We start from the raw sequence: 26,696 nt of genomic DNA on the forward strand, positions 1-26,696 counted from the left end.
GACTCACAGAGGCAGCTGCGCCCGCTCAGGCGTCTCTGGGGAGACGATTCCAGAGGATGAGCCGGACCTTGGTTTCTTCTTGCCCTGGGCTCAGCAGGGACGGGGAGAAGAATGTGATCCTGGAGCCTGCGTGGGCCTTAAATATAGCAGCGCTGAGACAGTTGATGACAATGGATGGGAACTATGGGGAGGGGGGGCAGAGAGGAGGGGCTGTCCCTCCAGGCCAGCCCCGCTCAGGCGGCAGCAACAGGTGGAGCCCTCCCCGCCCCCACCCCAGCCTCCACACAGGGCTCTTTCCCTCAGCGGGATTCCTTCTGCCCAATTCTAGAGCCCACCCTCCCACCTCCAGCCCCAACTGAAGTAGAGGGAGGGTTAGAGCTCAGGCCCGGTTAGAGCTCAGGCCCAGTTGGAGGGAAGGCAGCTACGGGGGGGTCTTCCCCACTGCTGGGGTTCTGACTGGCGCCTTGGGGCAGACACCCAGCGTCTCTAATCTGACCCCCCCGTGAGCAGTGGAACTCTTCGTCAAGACAGTGGAAAGAATGTGACCTAAAACCAGTGCTCAGTGCTGGTACCGTATCACTGGTCAACATGGAAGCAGCTTGCTTCTCTCGCCAGGCCCTGTGTCGCGTGGGGTGTGTCCCCGGCAGGGGCCTCTTCCTTCACGGGCGGCATTTCTCGGGGTTCCCGAGCGGCCACTTGGTCTTCCCAGACTTTGCCACAGCCCCTCCAGAGCCTCAGTTCTTTCTCCCACCTTCGTTCACGCCTGCCCTTTGCAGGCAGAGGAGAGCAACATCCATGGTGTGCAGGAAGCTTTCATTTAGGTGGGGAGACAGGCAGGAATGGAGGCGGGGGGGGGCGATCAGGAAGGTACCCCTGAGCCAGGCCTTGGGGATTGACCAGGTTTGAGGAAGGGGGTGTCAGCTCTGGTCCAGAGAGCACAACTCGCCTCCCTGGCTTCCTCCTGGGGCCGGAAACACCATCGCTCTTTCTAGCGTCTCAGGGACTGCTCTCCAGAACCGGGGGCTGGGGGTGGTGGGAGGAGCGAGAGGGAGAGGGAGAAAGCGAGAGAATTCGAGGGAGCGCTTCAGCTAAAATCTTAATCTCCTGCCCTATTTGAAACCCTCTTTCTAAGCTCTCTTGCTTCTCCCCCTTCCTCCCTGGCGGCAGTATTAAAGGCCTCTTCTGGGGAGAACAGTTGGTGTCTGTCTTCCTTCTTGTATGGAGCCGACCTCTAAAGGACTTTCCAAGACCCAGGTGTATACACTGTCCGTGAGGTGTGAGTGTGAATCTGCACATACAGCAGGGCGGTGTGGGCTTCCAAAGCAGCAGGAGACGGACGTTTAAACTGGTCCTGTGACTGCCTGCCCCCCAAGGCAGCCTGGTGGAGGGGCCACCGCTACTAGCCGTAGGACCTTGGGTGAGTCACTTCAACCTTTCTGCCCCTGTTATCTGTACAGTGGGCTCCACGATGCTGGTCTTCCAGGGAGATTGAGAAGATTGGATTAGGGCACGTGATTGCCTGGCTCCCTGGAGACACTGGCTAGATGCGAACGCCACTGATGATTCCGTAGCTCTAGAAATGCTGAGAGCCTACCCTCCTTCTGTGTGTGGGATTCCCATTCAGCCCAGTGATGCCCTCCTTCCTCCCTGGGGCAGCACTTGGGGAAGGTCCGGATGTGTCTTCAGGAGCACACAGCCGACCCCTCAGGTCACAGGGTCGAGCAGCGGTGAGACTTGGAATTCTACAAACCTCGGTTGAAATCCCAGCCTCTGGCCCCTGTGCTCCCTAATGGAGGGACCCTGGCCTCCTATCTGGGCCAACTTAGTTTCTTTGTTGGTGAGTTCGAGGTAAGAACAGCGCCCACCCTACCACTAGCCCCTTCATATATGCTTGCTGAAGAACGAATGAATGAATGAATGAATACCTGTCTTGCAGAAGGGTAGTGAGATTCAACTGAGGTTAAGATGTATAAATTGCCGGGTACAGTAGCTGTCTCCTCGTGGTAGAACCCCTCAATATCTCCTTCTTTCTCCCCTTTCCTTCTCTTCTTCTCCCTTTTATTGCCTTCCCTGGAAGGATGAGCATTAAGGACAGTTGTTCAAATTCACGTACCCAACGCCTTGACCTTCTAAGCCACTATTTCAGTTGCCAGCCTTCCTTTCCCCCTGCTTCTCCCCTCTCCCTCTTTCTGTCCCTCTCCCCACTCAGTTAATTCTGCTTATGGTTCTTCTCTGACTTACAGGTCAAAATGTATCATCCCTCTGCCACTTCCTCCTGAGCGTGGGAAAGGAAAGTGGCCTTGAGCAGCCTAGGGGCTGAGCGTGGGGGCCAGGGTCTCAGGGCTGTGACCCACCAGCCACAGCAAGTGAGGACATTCCTGCCTCTGCTGATTGATTCTGTCTCACTTTCTGGAACGTAGGCTGGGGACAGCCACAGGGGACCAGACTTGGCGGTGACGCATGGGCATGGCCTCCTTGTTCAGGCTGATGCTCGGAGCTGGGAGGGGCACAGAGAGACCCAGCCTCTGGGACCCGGGAGGAGCTCTAGTCTCATGGGCCCTATCGTCTGAGTGGGAACTCGGGCAAGCCCTGTATGTGCCCGGGGCCAGGGGCGTGGGAGGGCAGTGGTCTGCAGACTTCACAGGTGGACATACCCACCCCGAGTAGCCTCGCCTCGCACCCCCATCCAGGGGCTGGAATAAGGGCCACTTCTGGGAGGTGATTTGAAGCAATCCACAGGGAAACTGTTGGTATGAGGACCTTGTTCCCTCCACTTGCCTGAGAGGCATCACCAAAGGTGTTTATTAGAAATACGGATTCCCCAGGAGCCATTGATTTAGCGGGTCTGGGTGGGGCTGGGGTAGCTGCGTTTTTCATATGCTCCCAGGGGATTCTCACGATGTGGCAAGTTTAGGACACCAATGTGTGCAAGTAACTTTTCTAAGCCACATTTTCCCTCACAAAATATCAATAACGCAAAGTTCCATGGCAGTTTACCGGGAAGATGAGTGAACCCCTAAGTGACATGGCTAAGTTCTTCCTTCTTCCTTTTTTAAAGATTTTATTTATTTATTTGACAGAAAGAGATCACATGTAGGCAGAGAGTAAGGGGGGGAAGCAGGCTCCCTGCTGAGCAGAGAGCCTGATGTGGGGCTAGATCCCAGGACCCTGGGATCATGACCAGAGCCGAAGGCAGAGGCTTAACCCACTGAGCCACCCAGGTTCCCTGAGTTCCTCCTTGCTCGCAGTCCTGCTAGCGGCCGCCACATCTGTTTACTCCTGCGAAGACTCCCTCGGCAGGGCTAGGTGCGGCAAGGCTATGCAGATTCCTGGTAATGGGGTCAGGTCCTAGGACACTCGGGGATGCCAATGCCTCTGCCCAGAGGGGCTTCAGGCCCTTTGCCTTCTAGCTGCTTCCAGCCCTATCTGCCAGCCTGGGCTGCCTGCTTGGGAGGCTCACAGGGCTCAGAGCCATTCCTCTCTCCCCTTAGCACTCAGGCTCCACCCTCAGAAAGTCATGGAGTAGCTGGGACATCTGTCACCCCGAGGACCTTAGAGAGCTCCTCAGCCCTTTTATGGCCTTAAAAATAGATCTATCTCTGTGACTCCCTGTCCCACTTACCTGGTGAGAACAGTCCAGCTGTTAAGTTGTTTTTCATTACTGAAGACAGTCAACCTTTGGCCAAGTAGACTTGTTTGCAGTGTGGGGGAGGGGAATAATCATGGGGCCACCTTAGCGGCTGCTGAGAGAGCAGTCGAGGTGGTCAGGAGGGTGGCCCACCCCTCTGTTATGGAGATATTGGATCTAGACCCGTGACCCTGAAGAGATGTTAAAAATTAATAACGAGCAGATAAGAGCACCACCAGCTGGTGCTGTGTTGTGTGTGGGGTGGGGGGTGAGGAAGAGGAGGGAGACACATCTGGGTGCAGAGAACGGAGGACATTGTATACTCGGGAAGGTCATGCTGAGGCAACAGACGTTGATCTTGTTTCTCAGAAATGTTCAGAAGAGGTTTCGGGACAACAGGGTGTCAACAGGTCCTGACTCCTTAAGGACCCCATTGGGGCCGCCTTCCTTGCGCCCCCTCCATCTCATCTCCGAGAATCCACACTAGTGTGGGAAGCTCCTTTCTTGTGAGGAGGACGGGAACACTGGGTTTGAGTTCCAGCGGTGTCGGTGTCCCGGCTTCAGTGGGAGGCCCCTAGCTGGGTCCCTTCTCTCTGGACCTTGGTTATCTCATCCTAGGGTCATCTGGGAGGTGAATGACACAAAGGACATGTCAGCACGCTGTAAGCACAAGCAAGAGGCCATTTCCTTATGGGAGAGCGGCCACAGGGGCAGAAAGGCAATTGAGCGAGCACCGAGTACCGAGCACTGAGCACCAAGTACTGACCACCAAGTACCGAGCACCAAGTACTTATCACCAAGCACCAAGCACCGAGCACCTCACTGCCTCTGCTGAAGTGTGGGGAAGGAGATCTTCAGGGAATGCCACCGCAATCCCAAACAACTTCCCCCTGCAACCTCAGAGAGAAGGCTCCATTTGTCTTTGAACCTTGTTTCCAGAAGGCCCTGCCGTCCTTCCACCTCCCCCAGGTAGTCTAGCCCCTCTGGCCTGGCCTCGAGCAATCCTGAGAAAATCAGGATAATTTGAGCCCACGAGAAAATGCCCCATGTGAAGCCACCCTGAGCTGGGGGAGTGGGTCACTCACCGTGCGGCCCGATTACAAAAAATCACAAGGGGACGTAGCTACATTGATTGGGCACTGCCCATAGGCCAGGCCCCATGAAGTACTTTATAGACATTGTTAACGTCATCCTCACCACAACCCCGTGGAGTCGGTCTTACGATCCCCATTTTACAGGTGAAGAAACTGAGGTTTTGAGCAGTGATTCATTTGCTTGAAGTCACACAGCTGCTAAGTGGTAAGGTGGAAATTTGAACCCAGATGAGCTGAACCCAAGGCTGAGTTTTCAAAGTCTTGAAGTGTGTACTCTTTCTTGGGGTTTGTGTGCCCCCCAGCCCCATTCCTTACCAGTCCTGCTCTCCGGAGAGGGTCTACAGCTTCTGCAGGCTGGAAAGGCCTGTGTGTTCTCCCTCACGGGCAGACCTGATTTTCCCCTGGGGTAGAGCCTCTGGCAGAAAAGCCAAGTTGAGACAGTGGATTTTCAACAGCAGCTTGGTGGGGACTGAACCCCAGGCTGCACCCCTCCCTGGAGTCTTGCCATCGTGCTATCATGGGCCAAGTTCTGGTTTGGCCCAGCCTGCTGTGGGGTGTCCTTTCCGGGCTCCGTTTCTCAGGAAGAGGTAGAGATCTCACTTTCTGTCGAACTAGCTTATGAAACTGGCTGGGAGTGGGGTGGAGAACTTCGTGTCCAGTCTCTTAGGAGCCGGCGGCGCTGTATCTCCGTGAGGTCTCCGTGCATTAACACTCAGCACTCTGATGGTCCCCTCCTGCCCCGCGGAGCTCATCTGCACGTGCTGCACACTCAGAATCCTCCGGCCGGAGTCCTTAATCATGCCGCTTTGCTCCGACGTCTCCCTCAGCCATGGCAGGGGCCCCGGGTCCCTCTTTCCTCTGGTTCTTTCAAGAGAATTCCCCTGAGGGAAGGCTGCAGAGCACATGGCAAGGTTGGGGTGGGTGTGATGGCTGACGATGTGAGCTTGGGTGGGGACAAGGAGGAAGCCCCAACCTGCCCTGTTCTCTGATCAGGCCTCCCACTGCACGGTCAGGGCCAGGTCTCTAAAGAGAGAGTCCAGTTCTGTGGGTGGCTCCAGGTCTAAGGCCTGAGAGGCTGGGCTCTGGGTCTCCATCCCAGACTCAGGACCCTCGTCCTTGGGACACACGAGGGACTCCAACAGGCTCCAGGGACTTGGTTCCTGGTCTGTGGGGGAACATGGGAGGGAAGGAGTGTGCAAAGGGAGGGAGACCGGGTGGCCCTCGATCTGGACAGAGGCGAGAAGGGGGAGCTGGCCCTTTAGGTATGATGGTGTCCCCGGTTCCCCTTTATGTAGTACCCTGGGGTCAGGTGCTCTGTCCGTGTGAGCTCCCAGAGGCTGGTGGAAGAAATTTGCTTCTTGGGGGTCCTTTATATCCAAGGAGGTCACCCCCTGCAGAGAAAGGCCATCTGGGATATGGGTTCCAGCTGGTGCCTTTTTCTGGAGCTGACCTTTAGTCCTGCGGTGTTGGGGACTAGAGGGTGTCACGGGTGGGGAGTCTCTACCAGAGCCTTCCCCGCAGGTCCCATAGGAAGGCCAGCAGTCTGGAGCGGTCTGAGGGGTGTAGGAGGGAGTCTGAACCTCAGCCATGGCCTGTGCAGCGTAGCATGGAGTTTTAGCTTCGGGGGTTACTTGGGGCGCATAGGACGGGGGCTTGACTTCAGGGGCCGCCTGGGGTGCGTAGGACAGTGAGGACAGCGTCTGCTGAGGTGGCACTCCAGAGGCCCGGAGAACGGAGACGTCTGGCTGCCCAAGATAGGCGATCTCAGACACACTGTGCCGTGGTGGGGCTCCTGGGGGCTCCCTGGGCCCAGAGATCTTGACTTGGGAGTACTGGACGGGCTGGGCCAGACTGCTGGGGCTGCTCAGGTCAAAGACGGGGATCAGCACGTGCTCCTGGATGAACCGCAGAGGCTGGAAGGTTAGTACTCGCTGGACGTTCTGTGTGGGGACAACAACAGTCCACCCATTAGGGTGCGTTCTAAGATCCCTGAGGGGCCGCGGGTGGTTGGATCCTCCATGGGGAGGCAAGGGGGGGTTGCTGTAGTCCCCTGTGGGGACTTTTCAAAATGCACATGCCGCACATCCGGTTGGTTTCCCAGAGACTCCTCTCAGTTCTGGGCCTCCCTAAAGGTGGAGGCCGTCCCTTCTAATGATCTAGGAAGTAGGAGACTCAGATTGGAGGTTGCCTTGGGGTACACTCTCAAGGTGGTGGCCCACACAGCTCCTCACTCACCGGTCCCTAAAAGCTTGATGGAAGGGGCCAGTTGTGAAAGGACAGCAGATAAGGGGAGGCTGGAAGAGTTCTACAGGAGATAGCTCATGTGGGCTTTGACATTGAGCGAAATGCCCTCAGGCTCCCCTGTCCCTCACATGATAACCAAGAACCAGCTCCTAAGGCCCCAGACCTATCAGATCGGGCCTCTGCGGCAGCCGACCTCCTACTTCAGTAGAGAGCCAGCGCGTCCGCCATACTGGGGCTGCCAGTGGGACTTGGGGCTTAGTCCACACAGGGATTCCCTCAGCCCCTCGAAGAGGTAGAAGCTCTCACAGGTCCCACGTTCCCTGCTTGACACGGGTGCTTTCAAGACAAGTGGGTTTCTACTCCAAGCCCGCTAGTTCTGATCACCCACCCTTCTCCAATACACCCTGCTGGGCCATGTCTTCACCCACTTTAGGTTGGAGAGGAGAAACGAGGCCTAATTTTCTGCCCTGTGTGCTTATTCCTGCCCTTGAGGGAGAGCCAGGGGTCCCTGGGCCTGTGTCGTCTGCTGGTTTGGGGATCTGCCCCCCTTCCCACCCCGGGACCTCTTTTGCCCCAGGTGCAACTGCTCACCAGGGAGTTGGGAGGCGGAGGCGGCTTGGAGACGTATCTGTAGCTCAGGTAACAGAGCCCCGCGACGACGAAGCCCATGGAGAAGAGGATGGTGCCCGAGAGGGAGTACGTCCACGTCCGATCTGGGGGAGCACAGGGGCCAGAGCAGGGAGACTGAGTCCTGTGTGGGTGCTGGGGGCTGGGTGCTTTTCCTCCCTGCCCTCTCTGGCCAGGCTTGGGAAGGCCTCTCCTGCCCCCAGGGTGTGCGGGGCTAGGTCAGGCGCACGAGGCTAGGTCAGGCGCACGAGGAAAGGGCCGCGTACTAGATGTCTAAATACCCAGAATTTATAAATCGTATTCGTATACTCAGGAACATGTGTGTATTCTCCTGCCCTGACAAATACACTTTTGATCACAATCTGGAAAGCCAGGTTTGAGTTTTGAATTCTTGGACTCCTTGGGGTCCTGTGCTGAACTGTGGAGGGACAGAGAGAGCCTGCCATGGTCCCCTGGCCCACCTTGGCCCCATCCCTCCCTGCCAGGGGTCTCGTGCACGTGGATGTGGACTCCTCTGCCCACACGGCCAAGTTCATCCATTCCCCTCAATATGGAGCTGCCTGTTGGCCGCCTTTTGGGCTGAGGTTCTGCACATCAACAGAGGATCTCCTCCCTGGAGGAGGGATGCAAGGAACAGATCCGTTAGACTGGACAGAGGCTCAGGGCATTTGTTCAGGGGATCTTGGGGTTCCAGGAACCCAGAGTGTGACCTAGAAGGGAGGTCCCAGGCTCTATTGGGACCTGTGCCTTTTGACCTTCAGACTCCTCTTCATCTTGTGGGGCAGGCCATCACCAGAGGAAGGCCAGAGTGGAGCTTTCTAAACAGTCCTCTTTTGCCTGGGTCTGAGGTCAGCGTGGTCTCCCTGCAGGGGGCTCTTGGCCGTGGCAATGGGAGGGGCCTGCCCTCCTCGCCCCGCTGCAGAGGTACAGGGTGGGGGCGGGTGTTAGGGAAAACCCAGCCCTGCTTCTCAAGGGGAAGCAGAAGGACGACTGAGGGCTTCAGTGTGGAGCCTTCTCCCTGTGGTCCCGCATCTCCGGGATGGCCACAGCCGGTTCTCAGTGTGACACACTTCCTGCCCCCGTGGGACTGGCCGGGGCCATGGGGTCAGGAAGCTATAACTGGGTTTTTGTTAAAACTAGTGACTTGTGTTCTCCAGGGGTTTGGTCTCTCCAGGCCACCCTCCTTTCATTCCTTCCGGTGGCTTCGGCGTGGGGTGCTGGTCACCAGCTGCCAGTGACCTTGGCAATTGCTGTGAACCCTGGGAATCGCCGGAGCTTCCACTTCCAGCTCCTTCCCAGCCCATGAGGCTCGGCCTCCCTGGGTCAGCTTCTCACTTCAGTGACGTCCTGTCCCCCGTCACATAATACTCCCGTTGCTACTCCAGGGAGAAGACACAGCCAGAAAGTCTCTACGTGACATGCCTAATGGTATGGGAAAACGAGTGCTGCTCTGGCGGGGTAGGACAGGGACTCGGACCACTCCCATGTGCCATTTCACCCATGAGAAGGCAGGAAGAAGTAATGGAAACAGCTCTGGAGTGTGTGGTGTCACAGATCTGGTTCAGCCACTGTAGGCTGAGAAGCCTTCTCTCTGCTGTATGACCCTCTCTGGTCTACTCTGTATTAAAAAGAGTAGCCAGTAGTTATGGAGCTCTTAACTGTTTGCACTGTGTGGTGTGCTTTACCTATGATATCCCACCAAACAGAGAGGGCCAGAGATGCTCTCTTCTTAGGGATGATGAAGCTGAGTGTCAGAGAGGCTGAGTGACTTGACCAAGGTCACACAATTACCCGTGGGAACCAGGCTTGTCGTGTACACCTACAAAGCTCTCCTCACAGGCACTGCACAAGGATGCCTTAGTTGCCTAATCTGTAAGAACTGGATTCGGGGTGAGAGTCCTTTCCAGTTTCAAGATACTGGGATGTTACTCCATGACATGTCTAGGAGTAGACAGACATCCCAAGAGGGAAAGTGAGAATTCTGGACTCCGGGCATAAGAACAGACCACAGGCTATGGAGTCAAGGGCAGGATATATCACTCTGAAGTGGAAAGAAGAGGAATAAATGTGCGGTAGAGAGGTCTAGCTGTGAACAAAATTGCAAGGTGTGGATTCAAGATCAGATAAACTAACTGGGTTCATTGAACAGCTGTGTGGTTACTGGTGAGTCTTTCAGCCTCTCTGAGCCAGAGTTACTCCTCTTGGGGAAGAAGCTACCCAATCTACGGGGTTCTGATAAAAATTCAATGGGACAATATATGTGGAACATTTAACACAGTGTCTGGCAATGGAGTGGGTACTTAATAAACGGTAGGAACTGTTATTCACATACTTTATTTTTAAGGATGATGTGTCTTCTCTATGTCAGCAAGAACTAGCCAGTAAGAAATGTGATTTATATGAAAGCAGCTACAGTCTTAGGGGAAAAAAAAAGTATCACATCAAGAGCTAGATCACGTAAGAACAAAAGGATAAGCGTGGAGTGGTCTTCAGTTTGTCAGAAAGCAGGGTTGGGGGACAGGCGGGGTCAGGAATGGGCAAGATTTTTCTGGTTCCTCCAGGGGAGAGGTTCACAAATCATATACAGGCTCCCAGCGTGGTGCCTGCAAAGTCAGTTTCCTTTTCCAGTTCTGCTCTTGCCAATTTCTATTCTGGTCTCTGGTGGCTCTTTCCCCAGGAAGAGCATGCCTCGTGCAAGTGGCCAGTGCTGGCTGCTCTACCCGGCACCTCTTCCCCTGAAAATTCATGTACTGGACTCAGCTGCAGAAGTCAGTCTCTTGTGAGCTCTTGGAGCGACTGTTGCGTTGAGTTTCTGAACAATACCAGGGACCAGAACCTATGCAATGATGATTCTACCAAGCAGCACTTGACCCTAGGACTCTGCCTCTAGCAGGCACCCCGTCTCTGTTCATCAAAACTGAAATCGCCTACTGACATCATTACTCTGAAGCTGATGACTAAGGAGGAGACTCTTTTTTCCAAATCCACCCGACCCACTACTATCACTTTCATCTTCTAAACTTGTAGCTCTGAGCATTACAACATTTCTATCTCTGTGAACATGAACGCTAATAAAAATATCATATGCTGCTGAACGATGAGAGTCGAGTTTCAGTGTGCTAGAGGAAGGGAGCATGGGGCACCATCTCCCTGAGCCGATGGCTCAAAACGATTTCGACGGTAGTGCCTAGTTCTATCCTTCGCCACCTGCATGTCCTTGGGCAAGTTACTTAACCACTCTGAACCTTGGCTCCCTCAGTAAAACAAAGCAATAATCACAGCCGTCTTGTTACTGGTTCATAAGGATTGCACTTAGTGGTGCCTGGTCCCTGGTTAACCTTGCAGAAATGTTAGTTCTCGGGGTGCCTGGGGGGCTCAGTCGGTTAAGTGCCTGCCTTAGGCTCGGGTCGTGATCTTGGGGTCCTGGAATCGAGCTCCACGTTGGGCTCTCTGCTAGATGGGGAATCTGCTTCTCCTTCTCCTTCTGTGCTTTCTCCCTCTTTCTCTCTTTCTCAAATAAATGAATAAGATCTTAAAAAAAAAAAAAAGAAAAGAAATGCTAGTTCTCATCACTATTACTACTCTTTGACTTTGGAAGATACTGAGGGAACTTTTCTCTGCTTTCCCTTCTGCAGATTATTTCCTAGGATATCTCACCTGGGTTAATATTAAGCAAATTTGTTCTGCCAGGGTACACAGAAAGCTGGCCAGGGACAGGAAACCCAGTGGGCTGGAGGGCGGGGATTAAACGTGTTTAATGATAACCCATCAGCTAACTCAATAACGGATTAACGAAGACTGAATTTGGTAACACAGTAATAATCCTGCAGTTGTGTGAACACTGCCAAACCTCACCTGGGTTACAGGGAAAGGGAGCACAGGGCGGACATTGAATTCAAGAGTCCCGCCTCCCTCTGGTTTCCACTGAACTTACCTGGCAGTGTCTTCACTCGGCACACGTAGGGGGCGCTCTCTTTGGACCAGTTTGGAACAAAAATCATGGTGGTCCCAAGGAACTCTGTGTCAGGGGTCAGGCCAGTGAACTCGTAGTCTCTCTGCTTCCCTCCAAGGTGCTGAATTAGACAGAGAACCCAGAGTGACTCCTAGTCATCAGTCTCCACTTGGAGCCCAAGTCAGCCTGCGCACACGTCTGCCTGGGTCACTGTGCTCAATACAGTGGTGCCACCAGCTACCCAAACCAAAAACTGGTGGGTCATTCCATAATGCTCTGTTCCTATTTCCCTACCTTCTGCGCCATTACCATCACCATCATCACCATAACTACCACCATCACCGCCAACATCATTATCCCTCCTTCTTCTAGCTCTTCTCCTCCTCTTCCTTCTTTATCAAACATCAAAAAACCCTGACTATCCATCCCTCTCTTGCCTTCTTCATCGCTTCTGCCTTAACTGGGCCTCACCATCTTGAGTCTGGACTCCAGCAGTGGCTTCCTCACTGGTCACCTGTCTCTGGTTTTGCCCCCGTCCACCTCCATATGCATCCGAGTGCCAAAGTGATATTTCTAAAAGAATATTATCATTTCAATGTTAATTCCAATGTTCCCCTATTTAAGTCTTTTGATGATTTGGCCCATATCATGAGATAAAACCCCGGTCCCTGTCTCCCTGTCCACTTCTCTCTCTCCATGGCCCACCTGGCCTATGGGCTCCACCAAAGCCGACCACCCATTGTTCCTGCTGCATCTTGCCCGTTGAAGAGCCCTTGCTCCTTTGCTCCTTTACAGTTGCTCCTTCTGCTGGTGCTGTTTTTTTTTTTTTTTTTTTTTTTTTTTTTTTTTTTTTTTTTTAATTCTCGCCTTCTGTGTGTCTCTAAACTCTTGACCTTGAACTCCTCCCTTGGCTGCCTTGTTCCATCATTCTGGTACTCATCCTACTTCTCTCTTAGGTCTCAGCGCCTCAATTCTGTTGTTCTGTACGATTTACTCTTCATCCAGTTTTTTCTTTCTCCACTTACTCTCTCACTGAATGATCTTATCTGGCCGCATGGCTCCTGAGATCACCAATGTGTAGAAAACTCCCAAACTTAGCAAGAGCTGTCAGGTTGGACGTGTACTTCGAGCTCACTGCTGGATGGCACCCTGCAGGCATGTCTAACTCAGCATGTCCAAACGTGCTGATGTCTTCTAGAAGTCTGGGTCCTGCCCCTTCCCAAACCTCAGACCTGCACCTGTGTGTGATTCCTTAGCTCTATTCATAGCATCTATCTTGTTCCAGTATTCAAGGCCCAGAACTTGAAGCCATTTATGGCAAAGCCCCCTTCACATCTCTTCTATCTAATTGGCCTTAAGTGACCCATAAACCTTCCTTTAAAGGGCCAGGAGTTGTGCTCTTGGACGTTCAAAAACTAAGAATTTTCTTCTTTGTTGTTTTGCATTTTAGGTACATCTTCACCTTTCTGGGCACATGGAAGCCAGGGTTTAGGGTTATTTTTATTTTTATTTTTTGAGGGTGATGTAAGTGGGTGAAGTACAGAAATAGATTTCATGACTTATTGTTTTGTGTCACTCATATGGTTGAAAGGGCACACATTAAAGATCGTGTGACACAATCCAGCAGAGTTGCGATGGCCCAAAATTCCTCCTTTCCCAGATGTTGTACTGCCTCTGGCGTGCTTCAGGCCCAGTGATTTCCAGCCCCTACTATTGCAGTGGGCCCTAACTTTCTACTCTGATCTCTCTTTCATTTTCACATTTGATCTCTCTTCTTTCTGCTCCCAGTAATTTATAGCTTCTTTGGATCAACCCTCCCTAAAGCAACAACTATAAACTCTGGCCAAAATAAAAACCACCTGTCAACACTGGAGAATAAGCAAAAGCAGACAGATATTGGAGAAAGGAGGCAGGGAAAGTCATTGGGTGAATTTCACGTCTTTTAGCTTGAAAGCAGGCCTTCACCTTGTGGGAAGGTTTAAACCTAAATAGAAACCTTGTAATCTTACTGGTTTTAAAAGTAAGAAGACAGAGTTCTGGGCAATCCTAACAGCTAGAAAGTGAGGCGAGAGACCATAGATAGGAGAGATCCATAGAGAGGGAGGCCCAAGTTCTAAGTATAAAATTGGCCCAGAGCCCAGCCTGGGCCCTAAAACAAGTAGGGTAAACTCCAAGAAGCCCAGGTAAAGGTGAAAGAATGGGACCGAGATTTTGGAGTTTGAAGTTCAGCCAAATTACCTGCTAAAGCAAAACAAAATGAAACAAATCAATAATCTTCAGAGGAATAGAACAGAATCCAGAGTCCCTCAACTATACCATTCACAACACCCAGGCTACATTCCAAAATTGTTAAACATGCAAAGTAAGAGAAAACCTAATCCACACTCAGGAGAGAAGATAATTAATGGTGACCTAGTCCAAGATGACCAAAGTATTGGAATTAGCACACAATGATTTTCTCTTTCACTGTTTTTAAGGTTTTATTTATTTATTTATTTATTTGAGAGAAAACAAGATTGAGAAAGCGCAAGCAGGGGCATGGGCAGAAGGAAGGGCAGAGGGAGAGGGAGCAGGGAGCCTCATGAGGGGGCTTGATCCCAGGACCATAGATCATGACCTGAGACAAAAGCAGATGCTTAACTGGTTAACTAACTGAGCCACCCAGGCACTCCCAGACAATGACATCCTAGCAGCTAGTATAAATATATACTAGTGTAGTATACTACTAGTAGTATAAATATAGCATACATAGTATATACTATATATATACTATATAGTATATATAGTATAGTATAATATACTACTAGTAGTATAAATATAGTATATAGTATATATAATATATGGTATATATAGTATAGTATATAGTATATATAGTATAGTATACTTGTAATAGTATAAACATAGTATATAGTATATGTAGTATAAATATAATATATTTATTTATATAAATATAGCATTTATATGTATAAATGCTATATTTATAAATATAGTATAAATATAAATATATTTATATTTATAGTATATAAATATATAAATATAGTATATAATTATAGTATAGTATATAAATATATATAGTATACTATATATAGTATATATATAATATAGTATAGTATATAAATATACTATATATTTATATGCTATAAATATATAGTATAGTATACTAGTAATAGTATAAATAGTATAAATATGCTCAAGGAAGTGAAGGAAATTGTGCTTAGGAAGGAAAATGACTAGGAAATCTCACTAGAAGGTAGAAACCATGAAAATTGGTAACGTTAGAACTGAAAAATATAATATCTAAATAAAAATCCTACTTGAATGGTCTTAATAACAGATTGGAGTTGAGAGAGGAGTCAGAGCACTTGAAAACAGTTTAATAGCATAAGAAGAGTTAGCGGTGATGGTCACACCATGGAGCTGTTCACTTTCAAAGGGAGGATTTTGTGGGATGTGAGTTATATCTCAAAATAAAAAAGGGCAGAGATGTCAGAATACTGTCTTCAAGAGATACACTTTAAATATAAGACACAGTTAGAGCGACAACACAGGGAGGAAAAAAGATATGGCCAGCAGGGGTGCTTGGGTGGCTCAGTGGGTTAAGCGTTTGCCTTTGGCTCAGGTCATGATCTCAGGGTCCTGGGATTGAGCCCCACACCGGGCTCCCTGCTCTGCAGGAAACTTGCTTCTCCCTCTTCTTCTGCCCTTCCCCACTGCTTGTGTGTGCTCTCCCTCAAATAAATAAATAAACAAACAAATAAATAAATAAATAGAATCTTTAAAAAAAAAGACACACCAAGCAGATTGTGAATGAGAGAGGCTGGAGTGACTCTATGAATCACAGGTATTCATATAACAAGTGGACTTCACTACAAAGAATAGCGCTGGAGGGAAAAAAAGGACATTTTGCAATGACAAAAGGGTCGATTTATCAGGAGGCTCTAACAATCAGAAATGTGCATGTGTTAAAGAACAATGTTTCAAAACTATTTCAAAAGGCATGAAGCAAGTCTGCACAGAATTAGGGGGAAAAGAGACCAATCTACAGTGCTAGCTGGAGATTTTTTTTTAAAGATTTTATTTATTTGACAGAGAGAGATCACAAGTAGGCAGAGAGGCAAGCAGAGAGAGAGAGAGAGAGAGAGAGAGGAGGAATCAGGCTCCCTGCCTACCAGAGAGCCCAATGTGGGACTCGATCCCATGACCCTGAGATCATGACCTGAGCTGAAGGCAGAGGCTTAACCCACTGAGCCACCCAGGCAGCCCCGCTAGCTGGAGATTTTTAACTCTCCGCAATGAAAAGAATGATAGGTCTTCTCCAAATCAGGAAAGACACAGAAGACCCGAGTCACACGATTAGCCACCTTTATGGAACAGATATTTACAGAGCGCTCCGCCAGACAATTGCAAGACACACATTCTTTCCAGGTGCACGTGAAACGCTCACCAAATGGGCCAGATGCTGCGCCATAAAGAAGAGCCACAAACAAACCGAGTGTGTTCTCTGACCACAAACTGAATTAAGTTGTCAGTAAGATATTCACTGCAGCCCAAATATTTACTAAGAGGTAGTGTGATAAGGTCTTGTCCTGCTCAGTAATCTCTAGTTGCTCCCCTGACTACTGCCATGGATAGAACTTCCTCTGTCCCCCACCCCAGACCTCTGCCTCCCAGCCTGTCCGCCCAGGCTTACCTCCCTTGCCTCCCCTACGCCAGGTCTCCAGCGTCAGGGTGGGTAAGAAGCACTCCAGCTGCCAGCTAAAACCTCAGACCCTAGAGGTGCTGTTGCAGAATTGCATTGAGTAGACTAGAGGAAGGCCCAGGCCCCTGCATTTTAAATAAATATTGCTGGAGATTCTGATGCCCTTTGGGGCCAGGTTTTGAGAAACTGGTCTGCATGTCTCCATGCTCCAGCCAGGCTGGGCAGTTTTGTGCTTTCCAGGAAGCTTTCAGGTTTTCCTGCTTCTTTCTCTCTGATCCTGGTGGGGCAGTCTAGGGCAGGGAGGGAAAAATGTAGGCTGTGGACCATGCTGAATCTGAATTTTGACTAAGCTATCATTTGCTGACCAATCTTGAGCAAGTGCCTTAACCTCTCTGAGCCTCTGCTGTCTCATTCAGAAGACGGAGAAGGTAGCCCCTACCTCACAGGGTTGTGGTGAGGGATAAATGTTAGAGTAAGCATGTATTATTGACTGCCTCAAAAGTTGGTATTGGCACCAGAAAGTTTTTCTGGAAGTTTTTCCAGAACTTTTGGGCTGCCATCTCCCCTCCCACCTCCCTGCCCCTGCTCCACTGCACACAAATCTTTATTTTCCTCTATCTATAGCTATTTAAAATCTTATTTAACTCCTTTCCCATCTACTAGATTATAAATCTCTTGGGAATATTCATGCAACGGAATTATGGACCCTGGCGCATGCTAAGGAGAAAATACATGTGTTCTGGATTCAAAAGAAATACCTCATCTATTATTTGACCATTTATGCCCCTGCCTTCCAACTTTCATTGTTGGTGATCTTAAGACTCTGCCTGTATCTAGTTCCTGCCAGTGGAGGAAAACCAGCAAAAAGAACTGCAACAGTAGAAATAGATTTCAGCATTTTCCAAAGTGGACATCTGAAGATGTGAGTAGAGGCTGCTCTCCAGAATATTATAAGGCATTAGAAAAAAAAAGTTAAAAAAATTATGCAAAATAAAAGGAGTTTCTCTGGTCAAGAAATTTGAGAGAAGTCGTATTCAATGAAATGACACTAGAGTCTTGGCTTTGCAGGACTTGTCAGAGACTTAAGCAGGATCTTGCCTGTGTGATCTACAAGAGGGAGGGCTGTGTTTTGGAAAATGTTAATTTATATAAAACATCTCCTTTCTACCTGAAGCCATGCAGATCTAATTGACGGAGAAATGAGTTCCCAGGGAGGGATGGACCATATATATTTACCATTTGGTAGGTGTGGTTGACCTGGAGCTCTAAACGGTAGAACAGGTCAGGGAAGATGTCCTCCAGGGTGAGCTGGTGGCCATCCCCTGCTCGGATAGGTGTGGAGGTGGGATGGATGATCATCTGGATGGATCTCACCTTGGGGATACAGGTCACATCGGGTGGCTTGATGGTAGCTGGAAAAGGGAGAGAGAAAAACAAAAAGAAAAGGCTGGAATTAGCCAGGGGTTTCTGAGGTTGCCCTGGACCAGGGGACATGACTGACTGCCTCCCCTCTCCACCCACCCCAACCCCAGCTATGCTTCTGAAAATAGCAGCTAGACAAATAGGTGAGAAGAGTAAAGTGCTTCTAGCAACTGGTGTTTGGGTTTAAGGCTGGCAAAGGGGTGCCCAGAAGTGAATGGGAAGAACCCAGGGAGAGAGGCACTGGCCTCCTAGATTAGCCATGCCCCTGTCCCTGCCTCCACAATCCCTACCTTGAGTCTGCTCAGAGCACCCTTTCCCTTGGTCTATTGGCAATGATAGCTTTGGGGACTGACGGTTCAGCAACATAAACTAAGTAATGTTCGGGGCACCCCAAATTATTGATTTGGTCTCAAAGGCCAGGCCTGAGACTTCAGTCTCTCTCAAGATGTGATCTTCCAAATAACCAAATAACCTTTACTAGTTTATAGACCCTCTTAGGAATTTGATGAATGATAGAGACCTTCTCTCCCCCAAAATGTACCTATACAAAAATTTGACTTGATTTTGGGGATTCGTGAGCCGTATTCCCCTTGAAGTGAATTTATAAAATTCCCTCAAGGGCGCATTGATCTCCGAGATGGATGATATTGGAGCTAGAAGGATGTTCACTTCAGTTTTGTTACAAAATTGAAAAACTGAGTTAAAGTCCTCAAAAAGGGAATTGAGGACATAAATTAAGATAATCTCCACAGAACAGATCATTTTGCAGCCGTGAAATGTCAGGTTGCAGAAAAGTACTTAATGACGTGGGCGAATGTTCCTGAGGGGCGTTGTATGAAAACCCCCCAACCAACCAGGTCATCAAAGAGTAGAGACTGCTGCTAGCAGCTATGGTGATGTTTTAGTGTTCACATTATTTTGGGCTTCTTTCTTTTTTCTTTGTGCATTTCTATATTTTCCAGATTTTCTACGACAAATATGTATTAATTGAATAAGCCAAGAAAAAAAAATAACTTGTTTAATTTTCTTTTTTCTTTTCTTGGAAAGCCACCTGGCTGTGAAGTCCCTTAGTGAACACCACCACCTGCTCAATTTGCGTGGGGAGTTTGGTGACTCATATTCATTCATTCATCAGTTATGTTGTGGGCCCTGGTCCATGCCAGACCCTACGCGAAGGACCGAGAACGTGGGATTCCACTGCCTCCGAGGCAGGTGGGATACAGGCGGGCAGATGCCATGTCTGCAGATGGGGATGGGAGCTATGAAGACAACATACAGCTGACCATGACAGAGAGTAGCAGGGGGTGACATAGTGAAATGAGGTCATTGGGGCTGAGAGTGGGGATGCCTACTTAGGAGGTGATGTGGAAACCCGGACCAAGACTAAGGATTAGAAGAGTCAGGGCCAGAGTAGGGCACTGAGTTAGGAGCCCTTGTCTGGAGTCGAGAGGCCAGAGGAAGGCGATCTGACCTTGGGAGGCCAGGATGGAGCTGGAGAAAGACGGCTGACTGTGCACAGATGCTCTCTAGTTGGGACGACCTTCTCTAAAAGCCACATCTCAAACTGTCCCCTGCCCTTCGGGGCCTCCCCCTGCCCCTCCCCTGCAGTGAGGGGTGCCCACTCACTCTGTTGCAGCGAGGTGAACCGGTCGGTCATCTTGGTGACTGACCGACCTCCCGCGCTGATGGCAGTTACCCGGGCGTAGTAGGGCTCCATGAAGTTGCCGGTTTCCATGGTCAGGTTGCAGAATTTCCTGGTGATCCGCTGGCAGCTCTCCTTCACCAGCCACTTTCTCTCCCCATACCTGTAGGCACGGGAGGGGCCGGAGCACACCTTGAATGATTGGACCTGGCACCAGGCCTGTGGTTTATTAATAATGATAATGATATCTAATATTTACTTAGCACATTCTATGTCCCAGGCCCCTTCTGTGACTGATCTGTTAGTCCTCACAATGATCCCGTGAGGTTCAGACATGGTTCTCCCTCCTTTTCGAATAAGGACGCTGAGGTTTAAAGAGGTAAAAATCGGGACCGGTGTGGATTTGAACCCAGCCAGTCTGAATTCACATTTTGGGCTCATCGTTACCATAAGCCTTTGAGGCAGGCACTATTATCCCTGTTTTATGGATGAGGGAACTGGGGCTGGGAAGTGACTTGCCACAGGACGAAATGGCAGGATCAGCGATGGAACCCAGGTTTGTAGACCCCTGAGCCCATGCCAACCTCCTCCTCTGTGTAGGAAGGGAGACGAGAAGGAGGAGGGGCATGGGCTTGAGGGGGTGGACACGACTCTTTGTTGACCTAGTCTCCCGGATAACAACAAAACAATTTCATTACCTGCCAGGCACAAGCCCTCATGCCTATCTTGTTTACTACGTGACGATCCTATGATGGAGGTCCTCTTGCTAGGCTTACTTTATGGGTGGGGAAACTGAGGCTAGGCGAGATTACCGCATTGCCCCAGGTTATAAAGGCCAGAGCTGGCAGGTAAGCCTGGGCAGTCTGACTCCAGAACCTGTCCTTTTAACCATTATTTTATCCTCCCTTTGTAAAAGAAACCACAAAGGAGCAAAGCTCTGTCTGGCAGGGTCTGGTTCGGGCTGTGTCCCATCATTCCGGGGTGGCGGGGGTGGGGAGAAGGGAAACATAGGGCAGAGGGGGATTTTCTTGGAATGGTTGGCTTCAGAGCAGAATCTGAAGAGGTTGTGCGGAGAGGGAAGCTTACGTTTTATACTCCACGCTGTAGACCAAGTCTGGGGCGCTCTCCAACCCGCTGTCCCACGTCAGGATGTTTTCGAAGTTGCTGGACTGGAATTTTACGTGCTGAAGAAGATCTGAGGTGTTCTCAGCAGTGTGAGCTGCGGGAAGTGGGAGCAGGGTGAGCAGACGGGCACGACGATCCTGCCCCCAGCCCGCCAGCAAGCCCTCCGACGAGGAGGGCGGGACCAGCACCCACCAAGGACTCTGGGGCTGACCATCTCTGTCTTCCTTTGCTTCTTAAAATTTTTATTGAGCTACAATTCGCAGCCCATAAAACCCACCATTTTAAAGCTTGCATTTCAGGGGTTTCTGAAATGCACATATATTTCTGAATATTCACGAAGCTGTGAAACCATTACCACTATCTAATTCCAGACCATTGTCCTCACCCTAAAAAGGACCCCTGTGTCCATTAGGAGTCTGTCTCTCTTCTTTCCCTCCTCCCAGCCTGAAAGCAACCACTAAGCTGCTTTCTGGGTCTACGGATCTTCCTATTCTGGACTTTTTAGACTATTTGTATGAAAAGTGTCTTTTCTGTCTGGCTCCTTTTTTGTTTTCGAGATTTCTTCATGTAGCGGCGCGTCAGCCCTTACTTCCTTTTCATGACTGAATAGTACCCCGCTGTGTGGCTCTTCTGCAATTTGTTTATCCGTTCATCAGCTGAGGGACATTGGGGCTGTTTCTACTTTTTCCGCTATTATGAACAATGCTGCCGTAAACGTTCATGTGCAAGTTTTTAAGTGGCCCTATGTTTTCGGTTCTGCCAGGTGTAGAGCTCAGAGTGGAACTCCCGGGTCGGATGGTAATTCTGTCTGACTCTGTGAAGAACTGCCCAGAGCTTCACACTCTTTTCCAGAGCGGCTGCAGCCCCTGTGTCCCCCTGTGTCCCCGCCGGCCTCGTGTGAGCGCTGCGTCTACTCCACGCCCCTGACCACACCTGGAGTTGTCTGTCCTTCCCTTCTGAGCACACCTGAGGCGGGTGCCCTCCCCCACGGGATACTGGAAAGACGCTCAACTACACATTGACCCGTCAATGAAACACCAAAGAATGACTTTCCCCGAGTCAGTAATTCCAAGCAAGGCTGGAGAGGACATTTGTGAGCTCCTGCCTCTCCGTGGGCTGAACCAGTCCCTGCCCATCCTGCCCAGGGAGGAAGGCAGAGCACAGACTTGACCGGGGGAGGGGGGCTGACGGAGCCACAAGGGAGGGGCCACTGCCCATGTAGCGATCTTGAACGATAAATGAGAGACTTCACTTATGAAACTATTCTCTCAGCCTTCCTGGCGTGGTCTGTGGAAAGGAAGAGGGGTTGCAGGAAAATGGCGGCCAGAGCCGGCAGTTGGCTCTGAGCATGCTCAGAAGGGCCTGGGTGGCTGGGGTGGGAAATAAGCAGGTGCGGACCTGGTTGGGTCCCCAGTTGCGTCAAGGCCTTGGGGCCTTGAGTGCCTATGTGTTTTTGATGTGTGTTTGCCTCGCTCCACCCCGGACATAATCATGACCACCAACAGGGCCACTCCAAGCCTACATACAATGTCTTGCAAGAGGGGTCCATGGGCTTAGGAGGCCCCTGGGGATGGGGAAGAGTGTTTGGACAGCCCAACCCTGCTGTGTATCCACTGGTTAAATCTAAGGCCACATTCCTCTTTGAATCTGAGCTGGTCAGCCCCAAGAGCTATAGAAACCTTTGTGTTTCAGGTTTCCTGGAACTCCCAGAACAGGGCATAGGGACAGGGGGAGGACATGTCTTACTGCCTCTAGCCAAAGTGATGGCTATGCTACTGAGCCCTGAAGTGTGGCTGACTTCTTGTTTGGTTTTGAGTCTGGGCAGAATTGGGGTCTGTTCTGGATTCAGGGCTCTGTCTTAAGATGAGGGAGAGAGTCCACCTGAGGTCAGAACTGAATGGTGGCTTCCAGTGGGGGTGATAAAATTAGGGCAGGAGAGAGGGAGGGTGGGATTTGAGAGAAGGCTAGGGTCTATCTGAGGCCGGGCTTAACTACCGCTAAGTGGTGGGGTGGTGGGGTAGGGGCAGCACTGGGAAGGTTGCTGGTTGGGGTCAGTATCCTGGCGGGCTAGTTGTGGTGGGAGAGCCTGGAGGGCGGGGCTGGGACATGCTCAGGAGGTAAGGGGCCCAGGCTGGAAGAGGTTGGCATCATTTTCCAAGAGGGGACTGAAGTTGACTTCCAGAAATGGAGTAGGTGAACCTTGGCTGGACTCTTCTTTAGGGGGGCATTGAGGGCTAACAAGATCTTTCCCTTGGGGCACATGTGTGGCTCAGTTGGTTAAGCATCTGGCTCTTGATTTCGGCTCAGTTCATGATCTCAGTGTCGTGGGATCAAGACCTGCATCGGGTTCTGTGCTTGGTGCAGAATCTGATTCAGATTCTCTTTCTCCCTCTGTCCCCCTGCTCCCTGAGCTTAAGTGTTCTCTCTCTAAGAAATAAATAAATTCTTAAAAAAAAAAAGAGAGAGATTTCTCCCTCTCCTGCCCTGCCCATTCTCCCCCTGCCCCAAGCTATCATGTATTCCTCAGCCTGCGTTGTTTCTGTACTTCCTGGATGAAAGTCTACATTGTGAAATCCTTAGGGACACATGTGTTGTCTAGAAACTGACAGACTGGTAGCTTCTATGAAAGGAAGTTTCCACATTCATTTGGAAAAACAATTTTATGCCAACAAGTTAGGAAGATAAGGAAAAACAAACAAAATAATCCAAAATATTCTCTAATCAGCCTGAGAATGCCAGGGCTGAGTGGAGATCTGGGGCCCCGAGAACCTTCTTATCTTGTAACAACTCCTAAAGTTGCTGCCCCTTGGTCCCCATCCACAAGGATCCAGAGCCTCTAAGATTTCCAACCAGAATGGAGTCTTTGGGGGAATACAGCGAGTCTTCCTCACTCATCAAGGGACCAGTGCGTTGGGAATGCCAACGCACTGGATGCCGGAGTGGAACAGATTTGAAGGACCCAGACAGCAGCGGGAAACACTGAGATCCCACCAGCTGACAAAAGCTGACAAAAAGGACAGCAGAAGAGAGGGCTGAGAAGCTCCGGCCCCTATGGGCTTCATCCTGCCCTTGAGCTAGAAGGGACCTTGCAAGGGCCAGCTCTCCCGACTCTTCAGACAATACGTTCACTTCCTGAGAAAGTTCCCCAAATTTTATTAAACGTCTTGGGGAGCAGAGAGCCAATCTGGGATCTCATGTATCTGTCTGAAAGTTCTCTACAGTGTTAAATCAAGAAATCCATTTTATTGGATTTGAAAACTATGCGCTTTTGTCCTGTTTTCAAAAGGGCCCTGATGTTTTTAAGATCTTTTAATGCAGCAGCAGAATTTAGTGATTCATCAGCTGCTTATAATACCCAGTGCTCATTACTTCAAGTGCCCTCATTTATGCCCATCCCCCCAGTTACCCCATCCCCCACTCACCTTCCCGCCAGCACCCCTCAGTTTGTTTCCTAGAGTTAATGCTCTTTTATTTATTTATTTATTTTAAAGATTTTTATTTATGTATTCGAGAGAGCAAAAGCGAGCACAAGTGGAGGAGGAAGGGGCCAAGGGAGAAGCAGGCTCCCTGCTGAGCGGAGAGCCCGACATGGGGCTCTATTCCAGGACCCTGTAATCATGACCTGAGCTGAAGGCAGACGCTTAACCGACTGAGCCACCCAGGTGCCCCAGTTAATGCTCTTTTAAATCTAGTATGAGGGGTCAGAAGAGGCCCCCATGGGTGGTGGAGAGAAAAAAGGGCGCCGTCAAGTTTTGCCCATCTGGCCTTCTCCCCCCTGCCTTTGTTGGGCCAGTGTCGACCAGAAGCAGAAGAAGGGATGGTATAACTATCAGAAGTATTCCAGGGGTCCAAGGATGTCTGCCTCCCTCAAGCCAATTCTCCATCCACCGAGGTGAGGGCTTCCGGCACCCCAGTTCTGACAGTTGGCTGCCTCCCCAAGTCTTGAGGTTAGTTGAGTCTCTGGAAGAAGCCAGATCTGAGGGACCCTCTCATCCTCCCCAATACCCTGAGGTGTTCCCCAGTTCTCCGGGGAAGCTTGTCCCCCAGGGAAGGGCTGGTGGAGAAACTGAAACTGGCTGTCTGGAGCTGTGTGTGTGTGTGTGTGTGTGTGTGTGTGTGTATGGAACCCTGGTTAACCATCTTGGGTGTCGGGGGAGTTCTGACACAGGGCAATGGGCACTCACCAGCCAGGGATCCCGCGGCCAGGATGGTCAGTAGCGTCCTCATGGGGCCGGGCTCAGAGCCCTCTTTTGGCCTTGGCTCTGGGCTGAGGCCAGATGGAGGGCTGAGAGGCTTTGCCGCCTTGGCAGCACTGGGCTCCACCTGGCCACGCCACAGGGGCGGGGAAAGGAGGGGGAGGTGGGGCCTGAGCAGGGGGAGCGAGGTACAAAGGTGTCTGGTCTGTGTGCTGCTTTGGAATTCCAAGTCCTGGGCAGGATCCAAGGGAGTTCCCCTTCCTACATGCAGAAGACAGTAACAGTGACAGGCCAGCTCGTTTATCTGGTCTGGTGACTGAGTCTACCCAAGACTCTTCAGTGCTTTATCAGGAAGCTCAGAGGCAAAAAAAAAAAAAAAAAAAAAAAAAGCAAAAATTTGACGCCGTGTTTCAAAAACCTGCAAGATGCATGTGACTTTTGTCTCTGTGATATTATTGTTAGGAATTTTTCCTGAGGACAATAACTGGAGCAGGCAAGGGCACAGAAAATACATTCCAGAATGTTCCTTGTTAGCAAAGGAAAAGCTGTGGCTGCCTGGCTTTGTTCTGGCAGGAGGAGATGGAGGATGTTTGCTGCTCCTCCTTGTGCCTCATAGCAAAGCAGTTTCCCCATGTGGGGTGATGGCCTACGGCTTTTGGATGTGGTAGGCTGTAATATCCTGCAATCTGCATTTAAATTTTTCTTTTGTGTGTTGTAAATGTTTTCTTTCTATCAGCTTTGAGTCTTTGGTAAAGTGTGTTTGACAAAATAGCCAAATCTGAGCTGTGCTTTGGGGGAACGAAGGTAGGACTTGTGGTAGCCATTTCCTGTAATTTCAGAAAACGATAAGAATGTGGGAACATTAAGGCATCATTTCTAATAGTAAATAGGAAAAAAAAAAAAAAAAGGAAGAGCCTCTATGTCAAACACTAGAGGGTTGGCTAAATGAATAATGGTTTGTCCACCCAATGCAAGATGAGTATAGTGTTGCATCTGAATAGCACTGGAGAAAATATTAGGGGGCCAAAGATTCCCCATATTTTGTTAAATGAGAGGAAGCATGGCATACACTATGTACAGTACAAGCATGGTTAAAACACACATACACATAGGGGCGCCTGAGGGGCTCAGTCTGCTAAGCGTCTGCCTTCGGTTCGGATCATGATCCCCATGATCCCCAGGTCCTGGGCTTGAGCCCTGCATTGGGCTCGCCACTCAGTGGGAAGTCAGCTTCTCCCTTTTCCTCTGATCCTACACAAACCCCACCTGTACTCTCTCGTAGATAAATAAATAAATAGAAGAATAATAAAGTCTTTAAAAACTACCCGCATACACACATACAGAAAAAAGTCTTAAATGTTAGGATTATAAAAGGAAAATATAAGTGCAATTATTTCTGGGAGGTGGATTAGTAGAACAATAGGTGGTTCTTACTTTCTTTCCATAGCACAGTTGCATTTTCTAAAGTTCCTCGAGGCAATATATGGTTTTATATATTTAAGAAAGCACCATTATTGAGAAAAAAAAGGCATAAGGGAAGTGCCATTGTTTAGACTGATCCAACCATCTGCAATTTCATTTTCTCTTTCTCGGAGAGACCATCTCTTCTTCAAACATGTATGGGAAGGAAATCTTTCATGGAAGATGTTATTGACACTTCAGCTCAGCAAAGCTTGACCCTAAAGAACTTCTAGTGCTCTCAACCTGCACTGTGGGATGATCTAGTATTATTCTACAGGTGTACCAAGATTCAAAACAAAAAGGAAAGACTCAAACTAAAAGAAAGCTTAGACATCAGCACCAACTTTGAAAAATCCTAACCCCAAATCTCAATCTTACTCCTAAGGCCCAACCACTAATGGTAACCCTAATCCTAAAACCAACCCTAACCCTAACCCTAACCATAAAACTAACCCTAAACCTAACTCTAACTCAGTTTAAAACTAAAAAAGACAGACTAAAAGATGGCAACATCTTTGAAAAAACCTAACCCTAACCCTAACCCTAACCCTAACCCAGTTTAAAACTAAAAATGACAGACTCAAAGTTATGGCAAGCAGAGACATC

General features: G+C 49.8%; 2 protein-coding genes across 5 annotated transcripts in view; both read right to left on the minus strand.

Moving 5' to 3' along the window:
* MYOM3 (myomesin 3) overlaps positions 1 to 210 on the minus strand; it is a 46,630-nt gene extending 46,420 nt beyond the window's left edge. For 2 of the 3 annotated variants that reach the window (XM_045063955.1, XM_004741176.3), the window contains exon 1: positions 8 to 209. The gene's annotated coding sequence lies outside the window, so the exon portion shown is untranslated. Of the gene's footprint in view, positions 1 to 7 lie in introns of all 3 variants that reach the window. The other variant, XM_004741177.3, reaches the window with a different exon arrangement.
* Positions 211 to 3,960: 3,750 nt separating this feature from the next.
* On the minus strand, positions 3,961 to 24,826 carry IL22RA1 (interleukin 22 receptor subunit alpha 1). Of its 2 annotated transcripts, XR_198620.3 has the most exons (8): positions 24,618 to 24,826; positions 20,395 to 20,527; positions 19,293 to 19,471; positions 17,481 to 17,656; positions 11,528 to 11,666; positions 7,558 to 7,679; positions 5,038 to 6,662; positions 3,961 to 4,252 (listed from the first exon to the last, which is right to left on the minus strand). XR_198620.3 is itself a non-coding variant. In XM_004741175.3 (7 exons), exons 1-7 carry the CDS (start codon positions 24,658 to 24,660, stop codon positions 5,712 to 5,714), a joined length of 1,743 nt encoding a protein of 580 aa, XP_004741232.1. In that variant the 5' UTR covers positions 24,661 to 24,826; the 3' UTR covers positions 4,753 to 5,711. The 2 variants fall into 2 exon arrangements, 1 of the variants encoding a protein (XP_004741232.1); XM_004741175.3 differs by lacking the exon at positions 3,961 to 4,252 and having other exon boundaries at positions 4,753 to 6,662.
* Between the last annotated feature and the right edge of the window lie 1,870 nt (positions 24,827 to 26,696).

Source organism: Mustela putorius, unplaced genomic scaffold (assembly GCF_011764305.1).
Source record: "Mustela putorius furo isolate JIRA1106 unplaced genomic scaffold, ASM1176430v1.1 tig00003853_pilon_pilon_pilon, whole genome shotgun sequence".
Taxonomy (NCBI): domain Eukaryota; kingdom Metazoa; phylum Chordata; class Mammalia; order Carnivora; family Mustelidae; genus Mustela; species Mustela putorius.

Coding starts and splice junctions, on each gene's coding strand:
- IL22RA1 (XM_004741175.3), bottom strand. CDS start 24,660: ATGAGGACGCTACTGACCATCCTGGCCGCGGGATCCCTGGCTG. Junction 20,528..24,617: donor GGCCGCGGGATCCCTGGCTG/GTGAGTGCCCAT, acceptor CACTTCCCGCAG/CTCACACTGCTGAGAACACC. Junction 7,680..11,527: donor CCGAGTGAAGACACTGCCAG/GTAAGTTCAGTG, acceptor GTGCTCCCCCAG/ATCGGACGTGGACGTACTCC.